Source organism: Marmota flaviventris, chromosome 6 (genome assembly GCF_047511675.1).
Source record: "Marmota flaviventris isolate mMarFla1 chromosome 6, mMarFla1.hap1, whole genome shotgun sequence".
Taxonomy (NCBI): Eukaryota; Metazoa; Chordata; class Mammalia; order Rodentia; family Sciuridae; genus Marmota; species Marmota flaviventris.
The window spans coordinates 134,031,096-134,053,282 of NC_092503.1; the positions used below are offsets into that span (position 1 = coordinate 134,031,096).

General features: G+C 41.7%; 1 protein-coding gene across 3 annotated transcripts; it reads left to right on the forward strand.

Moving 5' to 3' along the window:
- Nucleotides 1-2,647: 2,647 nt before the first annotated feature.
- Irf4 (interferon regulatory factor 4) lies at nt 2,648-21,977 on the forward strand. 3 transcript variants are annotated; one of them, XM_027954813.2, is made up of 9 exons: nt 2,648-2,689; nt 4,020-4,298; nt 5,450-5,636; nt 6,467-6,555; nt 7,220-7,364; nt 9,441-9,548; nt 12,166-12,519; nt 16,310-16,422; nt 18,662-21,977. In XM_027954813.2, the coding sequence occupies exons 2-9, from the start codon at nt 4,083-4,085 to the stop codon at nt 18,803-18,805; spliced, it is 1,356 nt and encodes a 451-aa protein (XP_027810614.1). In that variant the 5' UTR covers nt 2,648-2,689; nt 4,020-4,082; the 3' UTR covers nt 18,806-21,977. The 3 variants fall into 3 exon arrangements, with proteins under 3 accessions (XP_027810614.1, XP_027810615.1, XP_071469718.1); XM_027954814.2 differs by having other exon boundaries at nt 7,223-7,364; XM_071613617.1 differs by lacking the exon at nt 9,441-9,548.
- The last annotated feature ends 210 nt before the right edge of the window (nt 21,978-22,187 follow it).

Genomic DNA, 22,187 nt, shown 5'->3' on the forward strand with positions numbered 1-22,187 from the left:
TAGTATTTTCATAATTTTTTACAATAAATTAAAATGTCCTTTAAATTTCTTTTAATAATAGAGTTGCATTGTTTTTAACTATTAATTCCCTTCCCTTTTAAAGAATAAATTAATGAGAAAATAATATTATCCAAAACAAGGTTCCAGTTGTGTGTGTGTGTGTATGTGTGTGTGTGTGTGCTGGGGATGGAACCTCAGGGTCTTGCACATGCTACACAAGTGCTCTACCACTGAGCCACACCATCAGCTCAATCACTTATTTTTTATGTGTCTAATGTTTTTTTTTCTAAAGTATTCTTCTTACACATGAGAGTATAGTTTTAAAAGGTTGATTTTTTAAATGTTGAATTTGGGTACATTCATTTCTCTTACAGTCTAAGATATATGTGAATTGAAAATTGAAATATTCCTTTCTGATCAGGCTCTATTTTCAACAGCACTTCATCTGGATAACTCAATGAAATAACTTTCTTATGGAATATAAGAATCAGCCTTTGTTTGGGGGTAGACATTTAATTAACTGATTTTCCCATTTGTTTTCGTTTTCAGCAAGTTGTTGCATTTGAAGACAAAGGTCTAGTCTTTTACTATGGAACATGTTGATTTTCTCAAGTCTCAGTTTGGAGGTTAGTGTAAGAGGAAGCTCTAACTAAAAAAAAACTGTCATATTTTTGTTTCAACTATGACTAGGATATGTAAGTCCTTGGTGATCAATTAGCAGTACCTACCTGGTCATTCAATCCTCTCCTCCAGGGATAATGAGGACATCAAGAGTTTTAGTGATTCAAATAGCTTACACTTTGTATTCACCTCCTCCTCCTCATCATCAAAAAAAAAAAAAAAAAAAAATCCAGTCTAGGGGATCAATATGATAAACAAGTAAACCAGAAGATGGCGTTGAAGGTTAGCAATCACATTTTAAAGAATGTGGCTGTGTAGAGTCTCAGAAAGTTTCATCAAATGACTGTTGTGAACTTCTAAAAACAGAGGATGTGGATAAGTGAGGAAAATATTGAAACTGACTAAGCCCAATGCACAGCACACGTGTGGGAAAGTGCAAAAAGCTCTACTTTGCCATTTTTGTCCTTAGTGATCTCCTTCTGTCTGGTATGTTAGTGCATATTTTGGAAAAAGGTAATTCACTGATGAAAATGTAATGCAACCTGAAGGCAGCAATCTTTGCTTTGTTCACAGAGGTGTTCCAAGTGCCTAATAATAATTCCTAACAAATAGTAGGTACTCAAAAAAATATTTGGTGGGTGAATAATTCTGAAAGAAGAAAGGAAGCAAAACAGGTTATGACCAGAATTTTTTCTTTGAATGAAACCCTGTTGTTTATTACCTAGACTCTGATAATGGAAAACTTACTTGAGTGAAATAAAAACATGCCATCCTGTAAATTTCTGAGAAAGTCTTTTGGTTTTAGAAATAAGCATATCTATCTGTACCTCCCTCCCAGTCTTGCTCTGGCCTAAACTTAGTTTTTGCTTCAGTTAGGAGACATTGACCCAATACATAAGATTAAAAGAAAAACTGAGAAATAAGTGAAATTAAAAGCTTTTCAAAAGTTGCAAGCTGACCTGGAGTGGTGGTGATCTAAAATCATATAGAAAGTGGTGATCTGACGGTTTACCTGAAAATGCTAAGTAAATAAACATGCTCAGCGAATCCAAGACAATCTGGTGAAAGTTCAGTGGGTGAAAGCTCAGGGAGTGAGTTTTGGAAATCAAAGACAGCTTGGAAAATTAAGTAAAAGCCTAGATCCACTTAAATATTACTCTCATTTGGGGTATTTATACCCGACTATTAAACTGCTTTCCACCAGGCTGAGGTTTAAACTTTATCATTTTTATGTGGGTACTTGGATACTTCGGGGACCCCCCCCCCCCGCATGCTGCCATCTCTTTCATCTTACAGTAATTGAAACTTTGCGGGCCCTGCATGGTCTGAATCACCTCAATTCACCAGTTTAATAGACGAAAAAGTATGCAGGCATTTCAAAGATGTACACAGTATTTGAACCGCGGTTTATGGCTCCAAGGATCCTGGCCATTTCCTATTTTCTTTTAAAAGAGTGCGATGTTCTCTAACACCGCGGAGAGGCAGGGTTCTCCCTTGACAAAGATGCTCCTCCACCCCTCACTCCAGTCTTCAGTAAGTGGACAACCCGGTTACGTGCTCTGAAAACAAAAGTTCTCTTTTCACCAAATTCCTACCACTACACTCCCCCCCACTTCCCGCCCAAGCCACATTGCTGCCGTTTGGTTGTCACTAGTTATTGACGGGACTCGGGGCAGATCCTGGCGGGGAGGTGAGATCCCCATTTCGCGCCTCGCCCTTCGCGGGAAACGGTCCGCAGTGACAGTCCCAGAGATGGGACGCTCCAGGCTCCAAGTGCGCTCTCCGACTAGATGAACAGAGGGTCGCGGAGAGCCACCAGAGTCCCCAACCGGGTCACCAGCTGCCCCTCGCCTCCATCCAGAAGCTGGGGCTCGTCCTCCTAGGCTGCGTCTCCGTTAGCCAGGCGCCCCCCTCCGCGCCGCAGGCGGAGCCTCCCCCGTCCCGCCTCCGCCCCGCCCCCAGCGCGGCTTTCAAGCTCTATAAAGTTCCTCTTTCTCACCTCACTCTCTTAGTTTCACCACTTGAACTTGGGACACACCGCTGCCCTCAGCTCCTAGTACCGGGAGAGGTAAGGACTGGAGTGGGTCAAGAGAAGTGTGAGGCTGTCTTGAGAGGGCAGGGAGCACAAACTAGAAGTCCCGGGTTCCGTCTCAAGGCTACGCAGGGGACCCCAGCTTTGGAGGGGGAAGGGAGCGGGGCCAAGTTAGGGAGCTCAGATTCCCACCCCATCTGCACCGGACCCAGGGAGTTTGTACTGCCTGTCCTGCTGCGGGCTCTCTCAGATCCTGGACCCCACTGCCACTTAGCTGGTCAGCCCGACCTGCGCCCTGGAGGTGCCACGCGCGGCACCAGATGAGCTAACGGGACTGTCTGGGATCCAGGAATGGCTGAGGCCGGGCGGTCAAAGGAAACCACACGGAGCAGCAGGCTCCTCCGCGGGAGGACAACCCCTGACCCTATTGGCTCCTTCCCCTGAATCTCATTCTTAAGGGTCCCAAACTCAACTACCGTCAGCGTGTAACTACCGGGCTGATGAGGAAGGAGGAGCTCCAAATTTGGGCAGCTGGGAGGCCTGAGCGTTACCGCCTCAACCCCTGCTCAGTGCACTCCTTCGCTTCCCAGGCACAGGAGCTGGCCTCGCCTTCCCTGGGTCCCTTCTTGTCCCAACTCTCCCTCACTGGTTTGGGTATCATTCTGACTCTCAACGCGCGGGAATCTCCAGCTGCTGGGCTGCGCTCCTCCAATAGTACACATTTGTTGCTCAGAGGGCCCACTTAATCCTGGTTGGCTGAAGAGAGCTAGGGTTATTTAAAGGACAGAGTTAAAGGTTGCGGGAGAAGAGAACGGGGTGGGGGTGTGGAGCGGCGGGAGAAGTAGGTGCTATGCACCTGGAAACCCCAAACACGGGACAGCCACGTGCGAGGTCCTCCGCGCATGGGAACCACCAAGGGAGTGTGAATGGAGTGAAAAAGAGTGGAAACTAATAGTAAAGGGGAAAATGAGATGGTAATGGCTTTGGAGCGAGCAGAGAGGAGCGGAAACGACAGGTGAGCGGGCAAACGCAGTGTCAAGACTGGTGGCAACTGGATTTGGGAGCGTGCGAAAAGTTGTGTACCTGGGGAGCTTTGGGGATGTGAAATGAGTTAAATTAATAGAGTGCTGGAAGGTGGGGTGAGCAGACGGGCTTCACCGAGGGCGCGCTCAGGAAGCCGCAGAACTGTGCGCGCCAAGGGGATGCTCCGGGGCCTGTCGCAAAGGTACCTTCTCTCAGGGTACTTGGGTGACACTGACATTACATGCACGCGCTTCACAGCGTGGTCACTGCCAAAAGGGTTCAGGACTGGGTGTCCGAGCGCTGTGCAGCGGTGACTGAAGGGCAGCTTTCTTCTCCCCTGCAGCGTGGAGCCAGTACGGGAGGCGAATTCTGGGTGAGCTCCAGGGCGGTGGTCGGCAAACTGGGTATGAACCTAGAGGGCGGCGGCCGAGGTGGAGAGTTCGGCATGAGTGCGGTGAGCTGCGGCAACGGGAAACTCCGCCAGTGGCTGATTGACCAAATCGACAGCGGCAAGTACCCGGGGCTTGTGTGGGAGAACGAAGAGAAGAGCATCTTCCGTATCCCGTGGAAGCACGCGGGCAAGCAGGACTATAACCGCGAGGAGGACGCCGCCCTCTTCAAGGTCACCTGAACGCGGGAATCTTGTGGGCAGGCTTGGGGAGGGTGGCAAAGAGGCCAGTTAGTCTTTGGCCCAGACTCCATCGAGAGTCCAGTCAGTGGCCCCAGTGCAGCGGTTTTCAAAGAAAGGGACTGGCAGGGGCGACAGAATGGGATGAGCCCTGCGGGATAAGTGGCTGGAGCTTTGAAGTTCTCAGGTGATTGCTTAAATGGGGAACTTGGCCCCAATCCTGAGCAAGTGGCATGAGCAATTCCCAGGGAGTCGGTCAGAGGGCTCCAGAAGTAGGGATGTCTTTGAAGGAGGCAGCCTTTAGAGGGCTCTGGGTTGCTTCTCTGTGCCTTCCTCTGTTTTCATCCAAATCTCAGGCCCTATCTCCAAATCCCTGTCTCCTTTGGTCAGTGTAAGCCTCTGACTCTGTGCATCTGTGGGTGCTCTTATCTGTCTCCCTGTTTTTCTGTCTCTGTTTCACTTTTTTCTCTCTGAGTTTCTCTGGTTCCCACTCCCCCACCCCTTTGGTCTCTGCTCTCTGGTTCTAGCTGTCTTTGGATGCATCCATCTCTGTTTCTCACTTTCTGTCTCGGGGTATCTCTGTCTGGCTCTTTTATTCTGAGACTCTGGAAAATTCTCTCTCTCTCTCTCTCTCTCTCTCTCTCTCTCTCTCTCTCTCTCTCCTTCTTTCTGTGTGAGTGCCCCTGTTCATGACTGCTTTCCCCTAGAGCACTTTACTCGGTGAACTGTGAGACCCAGCCCCCACCTGTGGGCAGGGAGGGGAAGGGGACTTCCTCTGGGAATTTGTTCACAGAGTACTTCAGACCTTGTGACTGTCCAGATGTACCCTGTGGGGACTTAATCCTCCACAGCTCTGTCCCTAATCTCAGCCACACTAGCTTCTGGGGCCTCCAAGCCTCATCTCACCTTTTATAAACACCCAGAAATGTTGAAACCACTCACCTTCAATTTGACAATGGTAGGGTTCTAGGTGAGAATATTTTACCTGGAGGACACCTGGTGTCATTACCGTTCACATTTTGAGCAACAGTATAAACCTGAAGCACTAAGCACCTTTTTTTTTTTTCTTTTAGAAAGATTCTTTAAAAAAAAAAAAAAAGAAAGAAAGAAATTGACTTTTCATTCTCTTCATTCTTTCCCACCAGGCTTGGGCTCTATTTAAAGGAAAGTTCCGAGAAGGCATTGATAAACCAGACCCTCCTACCTGGAAGACACGTTTGCGATGCGCTTTGAACAAGAGCAATGACTTTGAGGAATTGGTTGAGAGGAGCCAGCTGGATATCTCTGACCCATACAAAGTGTACAGGATTGTTCCTGAGGGAGCCAAAAAAGGTAGGGGCTTTCCTGAATTTGGGTCACAGAATAGAGGCAGCCTGATACTTATAATGCCTTAATTCCATTCTGAAGGTCACTTTCTATTTCTGCTTTTATATAGCCTGCTGCCTCCTGTCCCATGGTCAAGCCCAGCAGGCTCCTTCCCCAAGTTCTCTGGGTTATAAGTTGAAAACCTTGTGATGTTACTAAGGGATAATTTCTCAGGCTCTAACCCTGTAACATAATGTGTGTGCGCACACTTCAACTGTGTGTTTACCAATTAGTCCATTCAATTATAGTATGAACCAAATTTCCAAACTTGAAGACCCATTAAAACTTTACTTATCTAATAGACTTTGGTAAGTGGCATTTTCCAGAAAGGAAAGCATATGGAACATCTTAAATTGTTACTGCTTACAGTAATAAAAAGGTCCACTTTTAGAGGATAATATAGTCAGCTGGGGTACTTACTGAGTCAGATTCCTGGACAATTCTTTTCAAGATTCTGACCAGTGTGTCCGGAGCAGAGCCCAGAAATCTGCAGTTTATACAAATCATGACCCCACCTGGGATATATCTCACCAGAAGAGCCCCTTAGCTGGTCACAAGGCATGTTAGCACATGGATCTCATTTATTTCTCTACCTGTCATAATATGTCAGATCTTGTTGACATCTGTTCAAATAATATGAACTGCCCAAGGGAATTGCTAAAAATGCCTTATTTGTCAACACTGTGTGCTATGCATTCTAAGAACTAAAGCCTCAGGTATTTTTCCAAGATTTGACGTTTAGTTGAATCAGTTCCTTTTTTCACTCTGTACCATTTCTCTTTTCCTCAAACACACAGGAGCAAAGCAGCTCACCCTGGAGGACCCACAGATGACCATGAGCCACCCCTACCCCATGCCGGCATCTTATACCCCACTCCCGGCCCAGGTACAGGGGAGGGCACTAAGCCTCTGGAAGTCCAGCCTGGGTCTGTGTGTTGGCCCCACACAAAGGGGAAGAAACACAAAACAGCAGGACTTCATGTTTTCCTTGAGAAGTCCAACAGCTAAACAGATTTCCTTGGTGGCTGAGTGAATGTCTCACCACACAGCCTAGATTACCAGTTAGTTTAAATAGGAGAGCTTGGGTGCATCTTGTCTGTTGGAATGTGCTTCTTCTATTGATTCTCAAATCTTCTGGGAACCAGACCTTTTGTAGTAGTTGAAGATTTTGGAAGTTGTGCTTTATCATGTGAAACCACAGGGCAGCTGATCTCTGTAGGCTTTTCTGATTTGAATTACAGCTCTGTTTTCTTCACTTTGGTGGGTAAAAGAAGGCAAGTTTCCTTGCAGTATTTTTGGTGCCAGTCTTAACCATATGATGAAGCCTTAGATAAATCATCGCTTTACAACACTGTCTTCATTGTGCTTTTTGAACTTCTGTGACTGTTTTCCACCTAGTGTAATGAACAGCTCACTCCAGTCTTTTCGAATGTTAAAATGAATTGGCTGCTGGCCGAAGAAGGGGTTCCCTGAGAGTTTGGGAGGATATAAAAACACCCCCTTTTCCCATGCCAATGTTTTTCATCTTAACTCCTCTTGTGTTCCTTTAGCAGGTTCATAACTACATGATGCCACCCCATGATAGAAGCTGGAGGGATTATGTCCCGGATCAGCCTCACCCAGAAATCCCGTATCAGTGTCCAATGACGTTTGGTCCCCGTAGCCATCACTGGCAAGGCCCAGCTTGTGAAAATGGTAAGGCATGTGCCAGGGCATTTGACAGAAGAGCAGACCTAGACATGTGTCCGTGGGGAATTCCGGGTGGTTGTCCTGAGCAACACCATAGGGCTTTCCCCTTCTCAGAGATTGCTAGAAAGATTTCACGTGTATCAGATAGGAGAGGGGGGCGATTTCTCTGTCCTATAGGATGCTAAGCTCCTCAGAACCAGATTTTTCAGGACCCATGTGGCATAACCCTATGTGAGGCCTTAAATACCCCAGAGATTATTCCAGGCAGCAAAAACTGCCCCCCCACACACTTTTTTAACAGAGAAGATCATGGAAACTCGTAGAATGTAAATAATGTGCCCAAGTCACTCAGTAAGAGTAAAGGGCTGGTGTTCAATGTCAGATATCCTAAGCCCAAATCCAACCTTGTACATAAGACAGGGGAGGTCATATATCAAAATGGTCTTCTATATATTTTTAAATTATCTGGTTAATGGGTTAACATTTTTTCATCCTGAGTAACCTTAAGTTTTATTTGTAAACTTAGGCAAAAAAAAAAAAGGGGGGGTGGAGGGATAGATTCTGGCCATCTTACCTCCTGAATTTTCTCTTAGCTGACTGAGGTCACATAATCTCACTAGTCTGTTTCTGTTTACCCATCTGTAAAGTGGGCATACTACAGTCATGCCCAGATCCTCTCCTCTGCAGGGACACTGGGAGATTACTCTATGTCCCTTGAAGAGTAATTATGTTCGTTGGAGCTGTTCTTGGTATTAAAGATGATAATAAGAAGGGAATGGATAAACACTACAAAAAAACAAACAAACAAACAAAAAAAACCCTAAAGGGTCTTTACAGGAGCCTGCTTAGTATTGGGTCCCAAAAGATTTGTGTAATTTGGATTAGATGTGTTCCTGTGACTACAGGGGTTCCTTGGGTATCAAAAGTGAAATCTTTCAGCAGAAGCACTCATTAGCTATGTGCAGAGAAAATTTCACAAAGTATGTTCAATGCAGCAAAATACTAGCTTTTAGGAATTTTGAGTTAGTTATTTAAGCAGAAGTCATGAGATGGGTCCACACACCGATCCTTTTGTGTTTTCTGGGAATATTTACTCTTTTACAATTTGGTCTTTCCCTCCCTGCTTTTTCAAGCGTGTTCAAGTCATTCTTGGCTTTTGGTACTGAATAAAGTCTGTTGAGTAGCATGTTCTTTAAAGAAAAACTTGGGATTCAATTATATTGGCTTTTTAAGAGTGATATTCAGCAAAGGTTGATTTTTCAAACTGTAAGTGAAGAATCCGCTAACATTAAACTGGTTTCTGAAATTCAGACTTGTATCCAATGCATCAGACTCTGTTGAACTAATAAGCATAGCAACACGAGGCAATGTTTTGAACTGGGCAAAAAAAAAAAAAAAAAAAATTGGAATGTCTAGACATATTTCTAAGCATGGGTAACAATAATTGAACTGCTAGCATAATTAGGTTCTGTGACATACTCTTTCTCTTTCTCTCTCTCTTTTTTTTCCCTTTGTATCTGTGGTGTTGGGATCTACTCAGTGACAGAGCACTTTACTAATGAGCTACATCCCTATCCCAGCATATTCTTTCTCTATATGTTTTTAATGTGACACATCGCTACTGGGCTGGCAGGAGATGGGTTCAGTTTTCTCATGAACCCAGAAGTAGCTAGTAAAATAAATATGAACTAAACATTTGTTAGTTTTTAATTGGGTCTTTGGTAATCAAAACTTAGGCAGACCTAATCTCTCAGTCAGCAGTGAACTTGCTTTGTGAACAGGGTCAAATCCTTTAATCTCCTTCTGAGCCTCACTTTCCCTGTTTATGAATAAGAGGGAGAGCTCTGAGTTTTCTTCCAAGGCTGTACAATGGCTCATACCTCCTTTGACTTGCTTTTTTTCTATTGGACTTTGGCTTGTCTTTGCCTCATGAGTATGTGCCCTGCATCAGAGGGTGCTTGCTTTGAGCCTGTTGGGTTTGGGTTAGAAGGTGACTCCATTCCATACTCCATTGCACACTCAGGTGGCCTCCTAATTATTGGACTCTGTGTTTAGACATCTGATTTTTATTTGCAAATGCAGGTTGCCAGGTGACAGGAACCTTTTATGCTTGTGCCCCACCTGAGTCCCAGGCTCCTGGAATCCCCATAGAGCCAAGCATAAGGTCTGCTGAAGCCTTGGCGCTCTCAGGTGAGTGCAATGTTGGGTTTTGGAGGCACCTGCAGGAGGCCAGTCTCTGCTGCTGGCTCCACTCACCTTTGGGTAGATTTGGTGGGGATTTAGACATTTGTTTGGGCCCTCTTGAGTCAGGAGTAGGTGTGGACACATGTTATCACCAGACATTGAGGACACTGAAGTGAATAAGGTACATTATTAGAAAGCCAGCTAGCTTGTCGTTCTGATACAGATCCAAACACAGGTTGAATGGAAGCATTTTAATTTCTCCAATGGCACCTCTCCAAATTTCCAGGAATATGCAAATGCTTGTTTTTCTTTACTGAGAGTCCCCTATCAGCTGACATTCTCACAATGTAGAATATTTTCTTAGGAAATATAAAAGCTTCTCATTTCAAAAAGCTGTTAATTTCTTTTATGTTTAGCTGCAAACTTGTTGTCCCTAACTTGCTTCCTGGGGACATTGGTTCTAGCCCCTGGTCTCATGATGTTTCGTATGTCCAGAAGGAATGCATATTTTGGTCTTCCTCTGAACTTTGATAGGACTTCCAAACAAATACGAATTCAATCTGATTTGTAAACTTCCATTTCTAAAGAATTCCTGCACCACAGAGAGTGTAGCTATTTAAGGAAGATGCTTCATGACTCTTTGTCTATGTTCATTCATTCTTTAGATAATATTTTAATTGTTTTTAAATGGAATTTGTACTTACATTAAAAATAAATAGCTTAAGCTTCAGAGTTCTCACCTTGCCCTCTGACATCTTTAAAAGTCAGTGACAGAAAATACAAACTAACTTCTAAAGATTCAGGAGACCAGAGTTGAGGCGCTTTCCTTGTTCACAGAAAAGCTGCAGTGTTACTGTCTAGTTCCTTGCAGTTCTGAAGTTCTCAGGGAGGTGTGTGCCTTTCTTCTGAGATGCTCATGAATAACTGAGGATCCCCTTTAGGAGGAGCCAGTTCTAAGCAGCAAGAGTTGTATTTGTTTTTAGAGTCTTTCAAAAATTTTTTTCTGAGCACCTCAGACTTGTGTGGGTGCCTGAGGAGTAGGAAATAAACAGCTATTTATATCTCTGCAACCTCGTGATTTCTGATGACATTAAATGAAATGAAACCTGCCCTGCCAGTCACCTCCAATGGCCAACACCCACTCTCATCCGTGCACCACCTTACTCAGTCTGTTTACAGTGGCAGAAATTGAAGAGACAGTGACGTGGGTTAAGAATCAAAATCTACCTTTGAGGAATAAGAGGGTTTTGTGGGTTCCTTTTTTTTTTCTTGGTATGCATAATACAGATTAATGATCAACCTTGAATACATTTATCAGAGAACTATGATTCCCAGTCATTGTTAAATCCCAGGCAGTCACCTCTGGATAGCTGTCCCCTGCCTGGGTTGCCCTCTTATATTTTATTTAAGGAACTCTTTGCAAAACTAACTGGGTCCTTTAACCTTTTGAGTGGTGTTCTAAAGAGGGTTCTGAAAGCAGTAAAACTTTTGTAAATGAATTAATTTTTTAGTTTCAAAAAGCACAGATTTAGAGTTCTTTTTTTAAAAATGCAAAGATTAGGGGAATTTAAGCAGATTTTACATTAACTGTTGGCTCTTAGAGAATTTTTTTTTCATTGATTCCTTTGAAAAAAAATTGCTGTGCAGGGGATTGAATCCAGGGCCTTGGGCAAGTGCTGTACCACTGAGCTACCTCCCCAGCCTAGATTCTTTTTTTTTTTCCATAAGAATTAATTTTATGATAAAAGAAGTACATACCCACTGTAGAAAACTAATTTCAAGATTAGAAAAACAAAAAAAGAAAATGAAAATCACTTTCTATCACTTAGGAATCACTACACTTAGGGCCTTCCTGCTGATGCTTCAAAGTGTCTATGTATGTATATTTACCTAAAAAATGTTATATTAATAATTTAGGAAGTTTCAGATGTTGGATGTAATTGCTTTTTTTTTAATTCACACACACACACACACACTCACAAACAAACATTTGTTTGTTTTTTGCTAGTAGAAATTAAACATATTGTTCAACTCCTCCAAAGTCAAAATTGATTTACTTAAAGATGAATTCTCTTTCAGTGACACATGACTCAGTATTTTAGATGTAAACATGGTCATCAGTATCATAATCAACTTCATCTAAAAAACATGACTTTGTAAGTCTTTCTTTTAAGATATTTTAATTTTTGTGGTTCTGGCAATTGACCCTAGGGTCTCTCTCAAATGCTAAGCAACCTGAGCTGCATCACCAGCCTAGAATTTGTAACTTCATAACAGAGAGGCTTTCAGCTATCACTTAAACATATTTTGCAGAAAATTAATGAAGGATATGCTCCTCCAGCTCTTGAAATAAAAAAGAATCCATGGCCACATATATTTGGAAGCTGCTGGGTTAGACAAATTAAATAGGTGTCTTCTGAGGGCTTCTCTAAGTAAAACATGCTCACGGGGGAATCTTCAGCAATGAGAGAAAGACATGCAGCATTTCCTAGATATTCTTGACCCTGAAATATACTTGTTCATGGTACATCTGGGGACACTCATATTCTACCCAATATGCTTTGTTTGGGGCAAGTCGAGTGGTGGGTCTGATAGCACTGACTCCTGAGCTCTGTGTTTGCAGACTGTCGACTGCATATCTGCCTGTACTACCGGGAAATCCTGGTAAAGGAGCTGACCACATCTAGCCCTGAAGGCTGCAGGATCTCCCATGGACACACCTACGATGCCAGCAACCTGGACCAGGTCCTGTTCCCCTACCCAGAGGACAATGGGCAGAGGAAGAACATTGAGAAGCTGCTGAGCCACCTGGAGAGGGGTGTGGTCCTCTGGATGGCTCCAGATGGACTTTATGCCAAAAGACTATGCCAGAGCAGGATCTACTGGGACGGGCCCCTGGCACTGTGTAGCGACCGGCCCAACAAACTGGAGAGAGATCAGACCTGCAAGCTCTTTGACACGCAGCAGTTTCTGTCAGGTAATGCACTTTATGTCTTCTAGAATGGAGGTAGTGGTGGCATGTGACCGCAGGAGTCAGAAATGACAGGTGCCTCCTACCCCAAGCAGAGTTCTTCCTGTTAGCCCCAGAGCCCAGTGGGCTTTGTTCCAGAATAGGTTACTTGACTGGTTCACAGGTCATCTCTGCCTCTATCATCTGTTCCCCTCATTGTCAAAGAATGTCTGGATGAGAAGGCCCAGGTGGACCGTGGCTCAGGCTGATATCTCAGGGTTTTGGTTTTCAAAAGTAGTCACCTCTTAACAAGGTTCCGTTTTGGGGGGCTGGGTGATCTTAACAAGCTTAATTGGTGATGTTTCCGGGTTCCTAGAAAAAACTGTGAAGGTTAGAAGCATACTGTTCTTGGTTATGAGATGTCTCATCCTTAAGCACATGCCACCCTGCAGGTGGGACCAAGGATAGGAGTGTACTGAATTGATTTGTCAAGGGGGAAATGATGGGAAGGTTTTGTATTTTCTCTGTCCCATGAGTGTTTCTAATCATATTTTCCAGAACCAGTGTGTTTTCTTTTCCTAGTTTTGATTTCATGTCAGTTAAAATAGCCCTGGGTGGATTTTTGGGAAATCATTGAACATGTCATTGTGGGGGCCTCATACAGTGTTCTATTTGTTGTCTAGATGGAGGATGCTTTGGGGACAGAAGGGCTGCTCTGCTTGCCAACTCCTTGCTGGTTCTTACCTTATCTTAAACTTATTCTTCCACTAGGCCCCCCTTTCAAAATACCTCCTGTCTTTGTTTTTTAAAGTGCCTCTTCCTTTTCACCAAGCATATTCCTCTGCCTGGCCCACTGTTTTGAAATATGTTCACATTGTAAAATGGCTAAATTGAGCCAATTTACATAGACAGTACCTCACATATCTGTCATTTTTTGGTGGTGCGAACTCTTCTTAAAACTTCAGGTATATTATATACTTGAAAATAGTTGAACTCAGAAAAGTGTCGAGTTCAGCTACCATAATTAACTGTTGTCATGGTGCTATACGATGAACCTCTTGAATTTAGGGCTCCTAACTGAAATTTTGTGTCCTTTTACCTCCATCTCTCTCCCCTCCCCCAGCTTCTGAACCACAATTCTACTCTTTACTCCTGTAAGTTCAGCTATTTTGGGTTCTACATATAGGTGAGGTCATGTGGTTCTTGGTCTTATCTGTTCCCGGCTTATTTCACTTAATATATCCTCCAGGCATATCCATGTTGTCACAAATGACAGGATTTTATTCTTTTTTTTAATGCTTGAACAGTATTCTTTTGTATAAGTATGCCACATTTTCTCTATCCATCTGCTGTTGGACAGGTCATTCCCTATCTTGACTATTATGAATAATCTGCAGTGAATATAGGAGCATAGATGTCTCTTCAACATACTAATTTCATTCCTTTGGATATTATTCAGAAGTAGTGGATTGCCAAATGCTGAACCTGCCTCTTGAAAAAAAAATATACATATGTATATATAATGTATATGTAATTTATATAAAAATATATATGTAAAGACATATAAATATATTAAAATATAAATATATTAAAATTTACATATGTATATATATATATATATATATATATATATATATATATATATATATATATGTCATCTATGTGCCATTTACATGAACTTTCTGTTAAAGAGGCCCAAATTTGTATAAACCCATCCAAATTATTTTTTGGTACCCAAAACAAATATATCCCTAGGTAATCACCCTTCCCACAGAGGTGGGACACAAGGAAGAGGAAGCACCATCTCTGGTTGTCTGAGGTAGCTGTAGGATGATGAAGAAGACACATGAGGTTGGGATACCCCTTGATCTAAGAGCAGAAATGTCTCCAGGCTGGACCATCCTCACTGTCTTGGGTCTGGCATGGTATTCATGGTGACAGGCAGGGGAAATACAATGAGCCTCTGACAGGCACCTGTCTATATCTCTTATGTCTATCTTGTAGTCTGAAGGGTCATGTACCCTGGAAGGCTGGTGCTCCCTAGGTTGGGTTTTCCTAAGAGATTGCAGATCTTGGCATCTTTAGATTCAGAGGTTACTCCAGGGTGAGGGCTTTCTAATTAAGGCATCCTGGAAAAAAATGGCACTTGCTTCTCTCAGTTCCTCTTGCCATGCCTGTTTTAGGGAGGTGGAATGTCTTCACTGTGAGCTGTAAGGTACACTTTGAGTCAGAGCTGACAGGTGAGAGGTAGCCACAGATAAGAAGCTGGAGCAAGAGTCGAGTGGGTGTCCTGAGGATGTGAATTTTCTTGCCTAGAATTTCATATTTCATATTTATCTGTGAGCAAGAATCGTTCTTTTTTTTTTTTAATTTTTTTGTCTTCCTTTGTAACAGAAGCCTGTGCTTTTTGTCCACTGCAACCTCTGAGGTTCAGGAAGGATGCTGTGAACTTTAAAACTGCAGCTGTGCAGACCAGCTTCTGCATAATTAAGGATTCCCAGTGAACATTCTTGTATTAGCAATCATTTGAGGCATGACTTTTTCAGAGAATTGTGCCAACTTGCTACTCTGATTAACTTGTGTAGGTGTGCTCCCAGGCCACAACAGTGTGAATGTGTTTTACACATTCTGACTAAGTCAGTTGAGTTTGATTAGAATTCTGGAAGAAGAAAGGGGGAAAAAACAGAGCAGGAAGTTAAAATAGTTGTGTGAGTTAGCTAGAAACCTTAGTTGCAGAGAGCAGTGGAAATCTTTGATATCTACCCATTCAGGATTTGTACCCTGCTTAGGGACAGTCCCGAAAGGCATGGCCTAAGGGTGTGTATCTGATAAGGATGCATTGCTTTGCTGCTCTGCAGAAGCCTTAACAGCTCCTGTGTAAATTTACTTCTTTTTTTTTTTTCAGACATGACATTAAACTCTAGAGTTTTTCTTTGAGTCTGGGTAAGGGGAAAAGAGTTAATGCCAGGGACTGGATGATTTGACGCATGTCTTTCTTTTCTTTTTTAAAAATTCTTCATTTAATTTTTTTTTTTTTTTGGCTGAGTTGGGGATCAAACTCAGGCCCTTGTACATGCTAGGCAAGTGCTCTACCACTGAGCTACACCCCAACCCTGGACACATGTCTTTCCAACAGTGTTCCTATCTGTTTTATATTGTTCAGATAAGAGCAGTGGCTTCAGGATATGTATATCCACAAGAGGGGCGGCCAGTGGAACATCATCATGCCCTTTTCAAGTCATCATTCTGTTCTCAAGGTGTCCTCAAGTCTGCTCAGAGTTCCACAGTTTGGGGTTCACACCTAGTGCCAAGTGGGACAAGCTGCTGTTAGCAAGTGTCTGAGCCACGGAGATGTCACCAGTAGCACAGACACTGGATTAATGTCTCTTTCATAGTCAAGGCATGAGTTTTTAAAATAATTCTGGGATGTTGAAACATTCTGATTTTTTTAAAAAAATGAAACTGTCATCTTTGTATAAGACATTATTCTTTTGCTTCAACATGACATTTCATTTTCATGACATTTCATTTTCTTCTTCACCCTCTTTCTCTCCTCTCTTCAATCACTTGCATCCTGATGGGTTTGGTGCTGCACAGCAATGATCTTCAGCTTAGGCCATATTCCCCTGAAAAGAATGGAGGAAAAATGACGAAACACACACATATATGAACTTGTACATGTGATTTTGTTTCTGGAGTCTGCATGATAAGGGACCCTATTTAGGGAAATGAAGAGTGACTGTTCTTCTCATAGTGAAGAATCACAGAAAGCCCTTACTTCCTGTTTAACCTGGTTTGCTTTTGTGGGTTTCCTCAGAGCTGCAAGCATTCGCACACCATGGCCGTCCCCTGCCAAGATTCCAAGTGACCCTGTGCTTCGGGGAGGAGTTTCCAGACCCTCAGAGGCAAAGGAAGCTCATCACGGCTCACGTGAGTCTGCAGTTACATCATCATTGAATCGAGTTTTCCTGTTCTTGAGGGCAAAGTGCTACTTAGAGAAATCTGAAAAGTAAATGTCAAACCACCTGGGAAAATAAGTGGAACCCTTAAAATAGAGGAGGAAGCATGGTCCAGTGCACAGCAAAGCCCAAGGAACCACGTGCTGTTTCCACCCTTGAGACCCACTCATCACAGAACCAGGGCACAAAGCTCAGACCAAGGGCTCCACTTGTCCCATCTTTTTTTTTTTCTCTTTCTTTTTCAAATTGTCATACTCTCATTTTATAGGGATTTTAAAGTATTGATACTCAAAGTTGCCCTTCAAAATTCTCCATGCCTAATAGGACTTTAAAAATACTGCCAGGTTAGTGGATCTTCCCTAGAGAGAGAAATTTTTCTCCATTTAGGAAGCTTTCTTTCATTTGTGTATCTTTTAAATTTTACTCATTTAGGTCCCAGAGATTGAACCCAGGGGCACTTAACCACTGAGACACATGCCCAGCCCTTTTTTAAAAAATATGTTTTATTTTGAGATAGGTCTCACTATAAGTTGTTTAGGGCTTCATTAAGTTACTGAGGCTGGCTTTGAACTCACAATCCTGCCTCAGCCTTACAAGCTACTGGGATTACAGGCGTGGGCCACCATGACGGACTTCATTTGTGTATTTTGTAGGTCCCCTCCAAATGTTGCCCAAGCCCCTTTACTTCTAGATTTTGGGGGAATTATTTGATTATGAATATGTGCTATTTGAAAGAGGGTATATCTTTCAAGAAGTCCAAGTAGATTGATCCCTTTTTATGGGATCACAGCAAGAGGAGTGTCACTGTGGCAAGTAAACATTGTTTCATAAAAAAAGAACACAGGTTTATATAGATAGCATTTAACATTCATTCATCATAGAAAACCATCTTGAATACTAAGATGCTTGAATATGAAAACTTACATTACTACACACCCAGATATTACCAGGAAAAATGTTACATTCCACAATACCAATTCAGATGAAATTTTTAGCTCTGAGATGATATTTTGTATTGAAAATTGAGGGCTCTGGGTGTAGCTCACTGGTAGAGAGCTTGCCTAGCATGTACAAGGCATTGGGTTTGATCCTCAGTACTGAAAAAGAAATTGAAGTAAAACACCTCTAATCCTGAACATATGAATCTCCCTTCTTGATTGTAAAACCCAACCAACTAACCAAAATATAAGCCCATAGACTTTAGAATTTTCTCCTGAATTATCTCCAGTGATTGATATGCTAATGATAGAATCACTAATATCTCTTGTTTTCAATAGAGAGTGTTAATAAATAAATAAGTAAACCTGGTCTTGATAAGCAACATTTAAAGAGTAGATGTTAAAATACTACATGGATCTGATTTGCAGGATGTATGAAGGGAATGGCCTAGAGTAGGTGGTTGCTCAGGCAAGACACCCCTCAAAATGGTACTGTATGACCCATAAAGGGAAGATATACATGAATCTACTTTTTGATTATGGACTTAATTCATTTCAGTTACTTACAAAGGAGTTATGCAAGTGACTGTATAGCAAATATCAAAATGGTTCAACTTAATAGAAAATAGCAAAATTGATGAGAGCTTTCATCTTGTCTTAAATTCTATAAAGTCAGGAAAAGCTGACTATTGACTTTGGTTCTGGTGAATATGATTCACACTAATAACCAAACTATGTCAATCTGGGGCAAATTAGCCTCTCTTTTCCCATAAAGGCAGTCTGCGGCTGTTGTTTTTGTTGTTGTTGTTGTTGTTTTCCTTTACCTTTGGTTTAGAATTATTCAAAATGAAATCTTAAGTCATTCAGAATAATCCCTTCACACTGTCAAAGAGCAATGGTGGAAAAACAAATTCACTAGCTTACATTATCCTGAAATTTACCTGACTTATTAATTTGATTATTTTGTCAGATAATATACATTCTTAAATGTAAATCTGTAAATTGCAAGTGTAGTTGATTCGAAAGTACCATCTTTAACTTTAGTCTCAATTGAAACCCAGAACTAAGTAGATTCTGTTTACATGTTGCTCTATATAAGAACTAACAAAAATTCAGATAGCTCCAAATATGAAATGCTTTGATGTGTTATAGCATATAACTTTAGACTTATTTAGAATTTAACCATTAGGATTTGAGTGTTATTTCATGATAAGCCAATTGCATGATGTTAAAACGAATATCTCAGTAATATTTTTTAAAATATCTTATTAGGTGGAACCTCTGCTAGCCAGACAACTATATTATTTTGCTCAACAAAACAGTGGACATTTCCTAAGGGGCTACGATTTACCAGAACACATTAGCAGTCCAGAGGATTACCACAGATCTATCCGACATTCCTCCATCCAAGAGTGAAAAAACTGTCAAAACAACTAAGTTTGTTTCATGATAAGTACCAAGCTTTGACAAGGACAGCTAATTGACCACCCTCTTCTTCTTTTGAGCTCATCAAGAATATGTACAGCAACCCAGCAGTATCTGATTGACAGATGCACTTATGCATCTACCAGATCAAGCAGATTTTTCCTGTGTTTCTATTGACTGTCATCATTGGCAATAACTGTGAAAATTACCAAGTAATGTGTTTACATTTACTTCAATGCTGGGTTACTTCTTACTTGAAGACTGAGAAAACTTGTATTTCAGCATCGAACTACCAATTCTTGTGAGAAAAGCACTTAAGTGCTCTATCATTTCTCAGGGAAATAAAGTCTAAATTAGAGACTACTCTAACCGATCCCCCCGCCACCCCCCCCCCCCCCCCCCCCCCCGCAAGAAGTGTATTCATGTGTGCAGTAGCTGTAATTCTCATGGGAAATGATTGCTGAATGAATGGACCAGAATCTTGGCCTGAGGCTGAGCCATAGTGCTCCGGGCTGACCCATCTCCCCATCTGTGTGGGGTCTTCTCAGGGTGGGCCCTGGGGTCTTCTCAGGGTGGGCTCCACCCTGCATCACATTTGCTTCCTCTCCTGGCTTCCCCTGGAAGCCAGTTGGTAGTCTCTGTTGCCATTTTCTTGAGCCAAAAAGCATTAGGGCTACTCTTGGATGGGAGATTTTTGTCTGTCCTACATTCTAGTAATAATGACTGATTACATTTTTTTTTCAGTTTGTCTTTTTATTCTTTGTATTTCATTCTTTTGAAATTGCTAAACATTTTTCTTAAAGAAGAAGGAAAAAGGCAGACTATTAATAATCTGAGTGCCAAAAAGAATACATTTTCAAAGCTCCATGACATTTCCCCTCTTTTGTTTGTTTTGTTTGTCTCTTGGATGGTATCCATGGCGATACTAAGGAGGAGGAGCCAGTGGCCCAGGTTGTGAACTTGTCAGGACACCCGACCAACTGATTGCATAACTGCAGACTCAGTGGGCTGTTTCTGCTTATTTTGTGTATTAGATGCTTCCTCATGCCAACAGTAGTTTGACAAGGCCTTAAAATCACTGAGCTTTTTCTAAATACTTTTTTTTAAGTGAGAATTCCAAAGATCCCCACTTGCTTTTGCAAACCTCACTCCTTACTTTCTTGCTTTTTCATTAGACTGGAGTGCTCCCATATTTTTTTTCTCCTTCTACAAAATAATTGCTTTTATTTCCAGGCTCAGAGTTGATAGTTCTCAAATAATGTGCCAATCCTCCCCTAATGTTTAGTCTTTTAATTCATTCAACAACATATTAAATGCCTGCTGTATCCCTTGTGTTACACAGATTATAGCATTTATCAAGTTCAGGAAGCAATCAAGTATTGGGGTGCATTTTTAAAAATTTTTACAAAAGGGATTTTTAGTACTAAAATGATACATATTAACTACAGAAAATGTGAGCAATCTAGAAGAAGAAAAAACAAAAGCTTTTTTTTTTTTCAAACCAAATCCCCCTCCCTAGAAGCAGCCACAAAGAAGAATTCAATTTATTCTTCCAACACACTTCAGTTTTCTATAAGTATACATAAACTTAAGAATCGTTGTGGGATTCCAGTGCAATGTCCTCAGTTTGGTTTAAGATATCTCAGTAGCCCCACAGCAAGGATTTGTTGGTCAGCCAATATAGGCTCCACAAACTGCAGCAATTTATACATCTCATAGATGCATAGTATTTTGGGATATATTATCCTAGGAGGATAGGAAATAAAATTAGAAACTGCTGTTTTCCAGGGCACCCAGCCTGTGGTCTTGCTCACTGGATGATATTTAACCCACTGCACCTCCCTGAAGCTCCTTAGAGTCTCTCTCAAGTGAAGTAGATACTGGATTTTTAATTACTGTGTGAAATATATATAGTTCATATATATATGTGTGTGTGTGTGTCTGCTTTAACAGGGGAGTTGCATTTTCTGGAAAATGCTTGTTGGCTCAGGCAATGATCTCCAATCTCATCTTTATGTCCAGGTGTGTGTCCTTTTAATCTTGAGGGGATCTATAGGAAGTGAACTATGAAGTGACCAATCAGGTGAAGAATCCTGACAATTGTCTCAGGCCTTTGGAAATGAATGGCTTCCTCATTTCTTGTCTCCATAAAGTGGATTCACAGACTAGAATTTAGTTTGTCCTCAGTGGGAAGACCCTGTTAAAGGGTTCAGATACTTGTCGTGTGCTAAAGAGCACTGGATTGCAGAGTAAGAAATCTTCAGGTACCATTGGTGCATGTTTGTAGCGTATTTCTTGTTCTTGGGTGTCATTTGTTTAGTAAAACTTCGGGACAGTGTGTTCTGGAACACTATGGAGAACCAAGTGAACGACTCCTTTAAAACAGAAACCTTGAACCATTCTCTCTGTGTTTGGATAGAAGTGGGTCCTGGACTAAGGCACAAATGAGGATTCCTTGCCATGCCGTGTCATTGGGTATGAACCCCAGCATCGGGGGATTCTGGGAACCTTAGGTGCCCGCACATTCCGCATTGGTTAATGTGCTGCACCTGGAAGAGAAATTATTATTATTATTTGGTATTAGTTACTGTTTTAGTAAAAATCCAGCCGTGTTTTAAATCCCTTTTTATTCCTTTCCAATGACAGTCTTTCCCTTCCCCACCAGCAATTGCTTTACTGATATAGTGAGATTTCTTAAGATCTCTATTTTTATCACCTATCTCCCTAAATTATTTGTAGCTGGCTGCATCCATTTTAAAGTTGCAATAAGGCTACCATACTATTCGCACTTACTGTGCCATACTTATCATATGGCTAGTTGCTTCTTCGCCTGGCCCAGGAATCAAGCCTTGTGGATATAGGTTTTGGATCTCCATTTCTTTTTTGTATTGCAGACTAGTCTGTGATGTGAATGCAGTAAAGGTCAATTTTCCTGGTATTTATTTTCACTGCTTTATGGAATATGTGCATGAATGTAGTGGAAATGTAGGGGAAGAGAAGGGAGATGTGGAGGAGAAAAGAAAAGATCAAGAGTTATTCCTTCTCTAAGGGATATACCATATTTCTGTAAATATATTTCATGAATTTTTATGTAAATTTCCTTTTTAAAAATATTGATGTGTATGATAATAAGTGGTCAATAAATAAAGACTTTTTAAAAAAATCTGCTATGGAACATGTGTGTTATTAATACTCATCAAGACAGCTCTTTAAATACTTCCTTCTTCTGTTAGGTCTTTTCAGTAAGGCTGTTTCAGCAGCCTACTTCCTTCCTGGTAGTTGTATGTGTCCCTGAAATCAGATCTCAAAGTGCTCCGCTTGTTAAAAAAAAAAAAAAAAAAACAAAAAAGCTATAGGTTTTAAATCACACTTT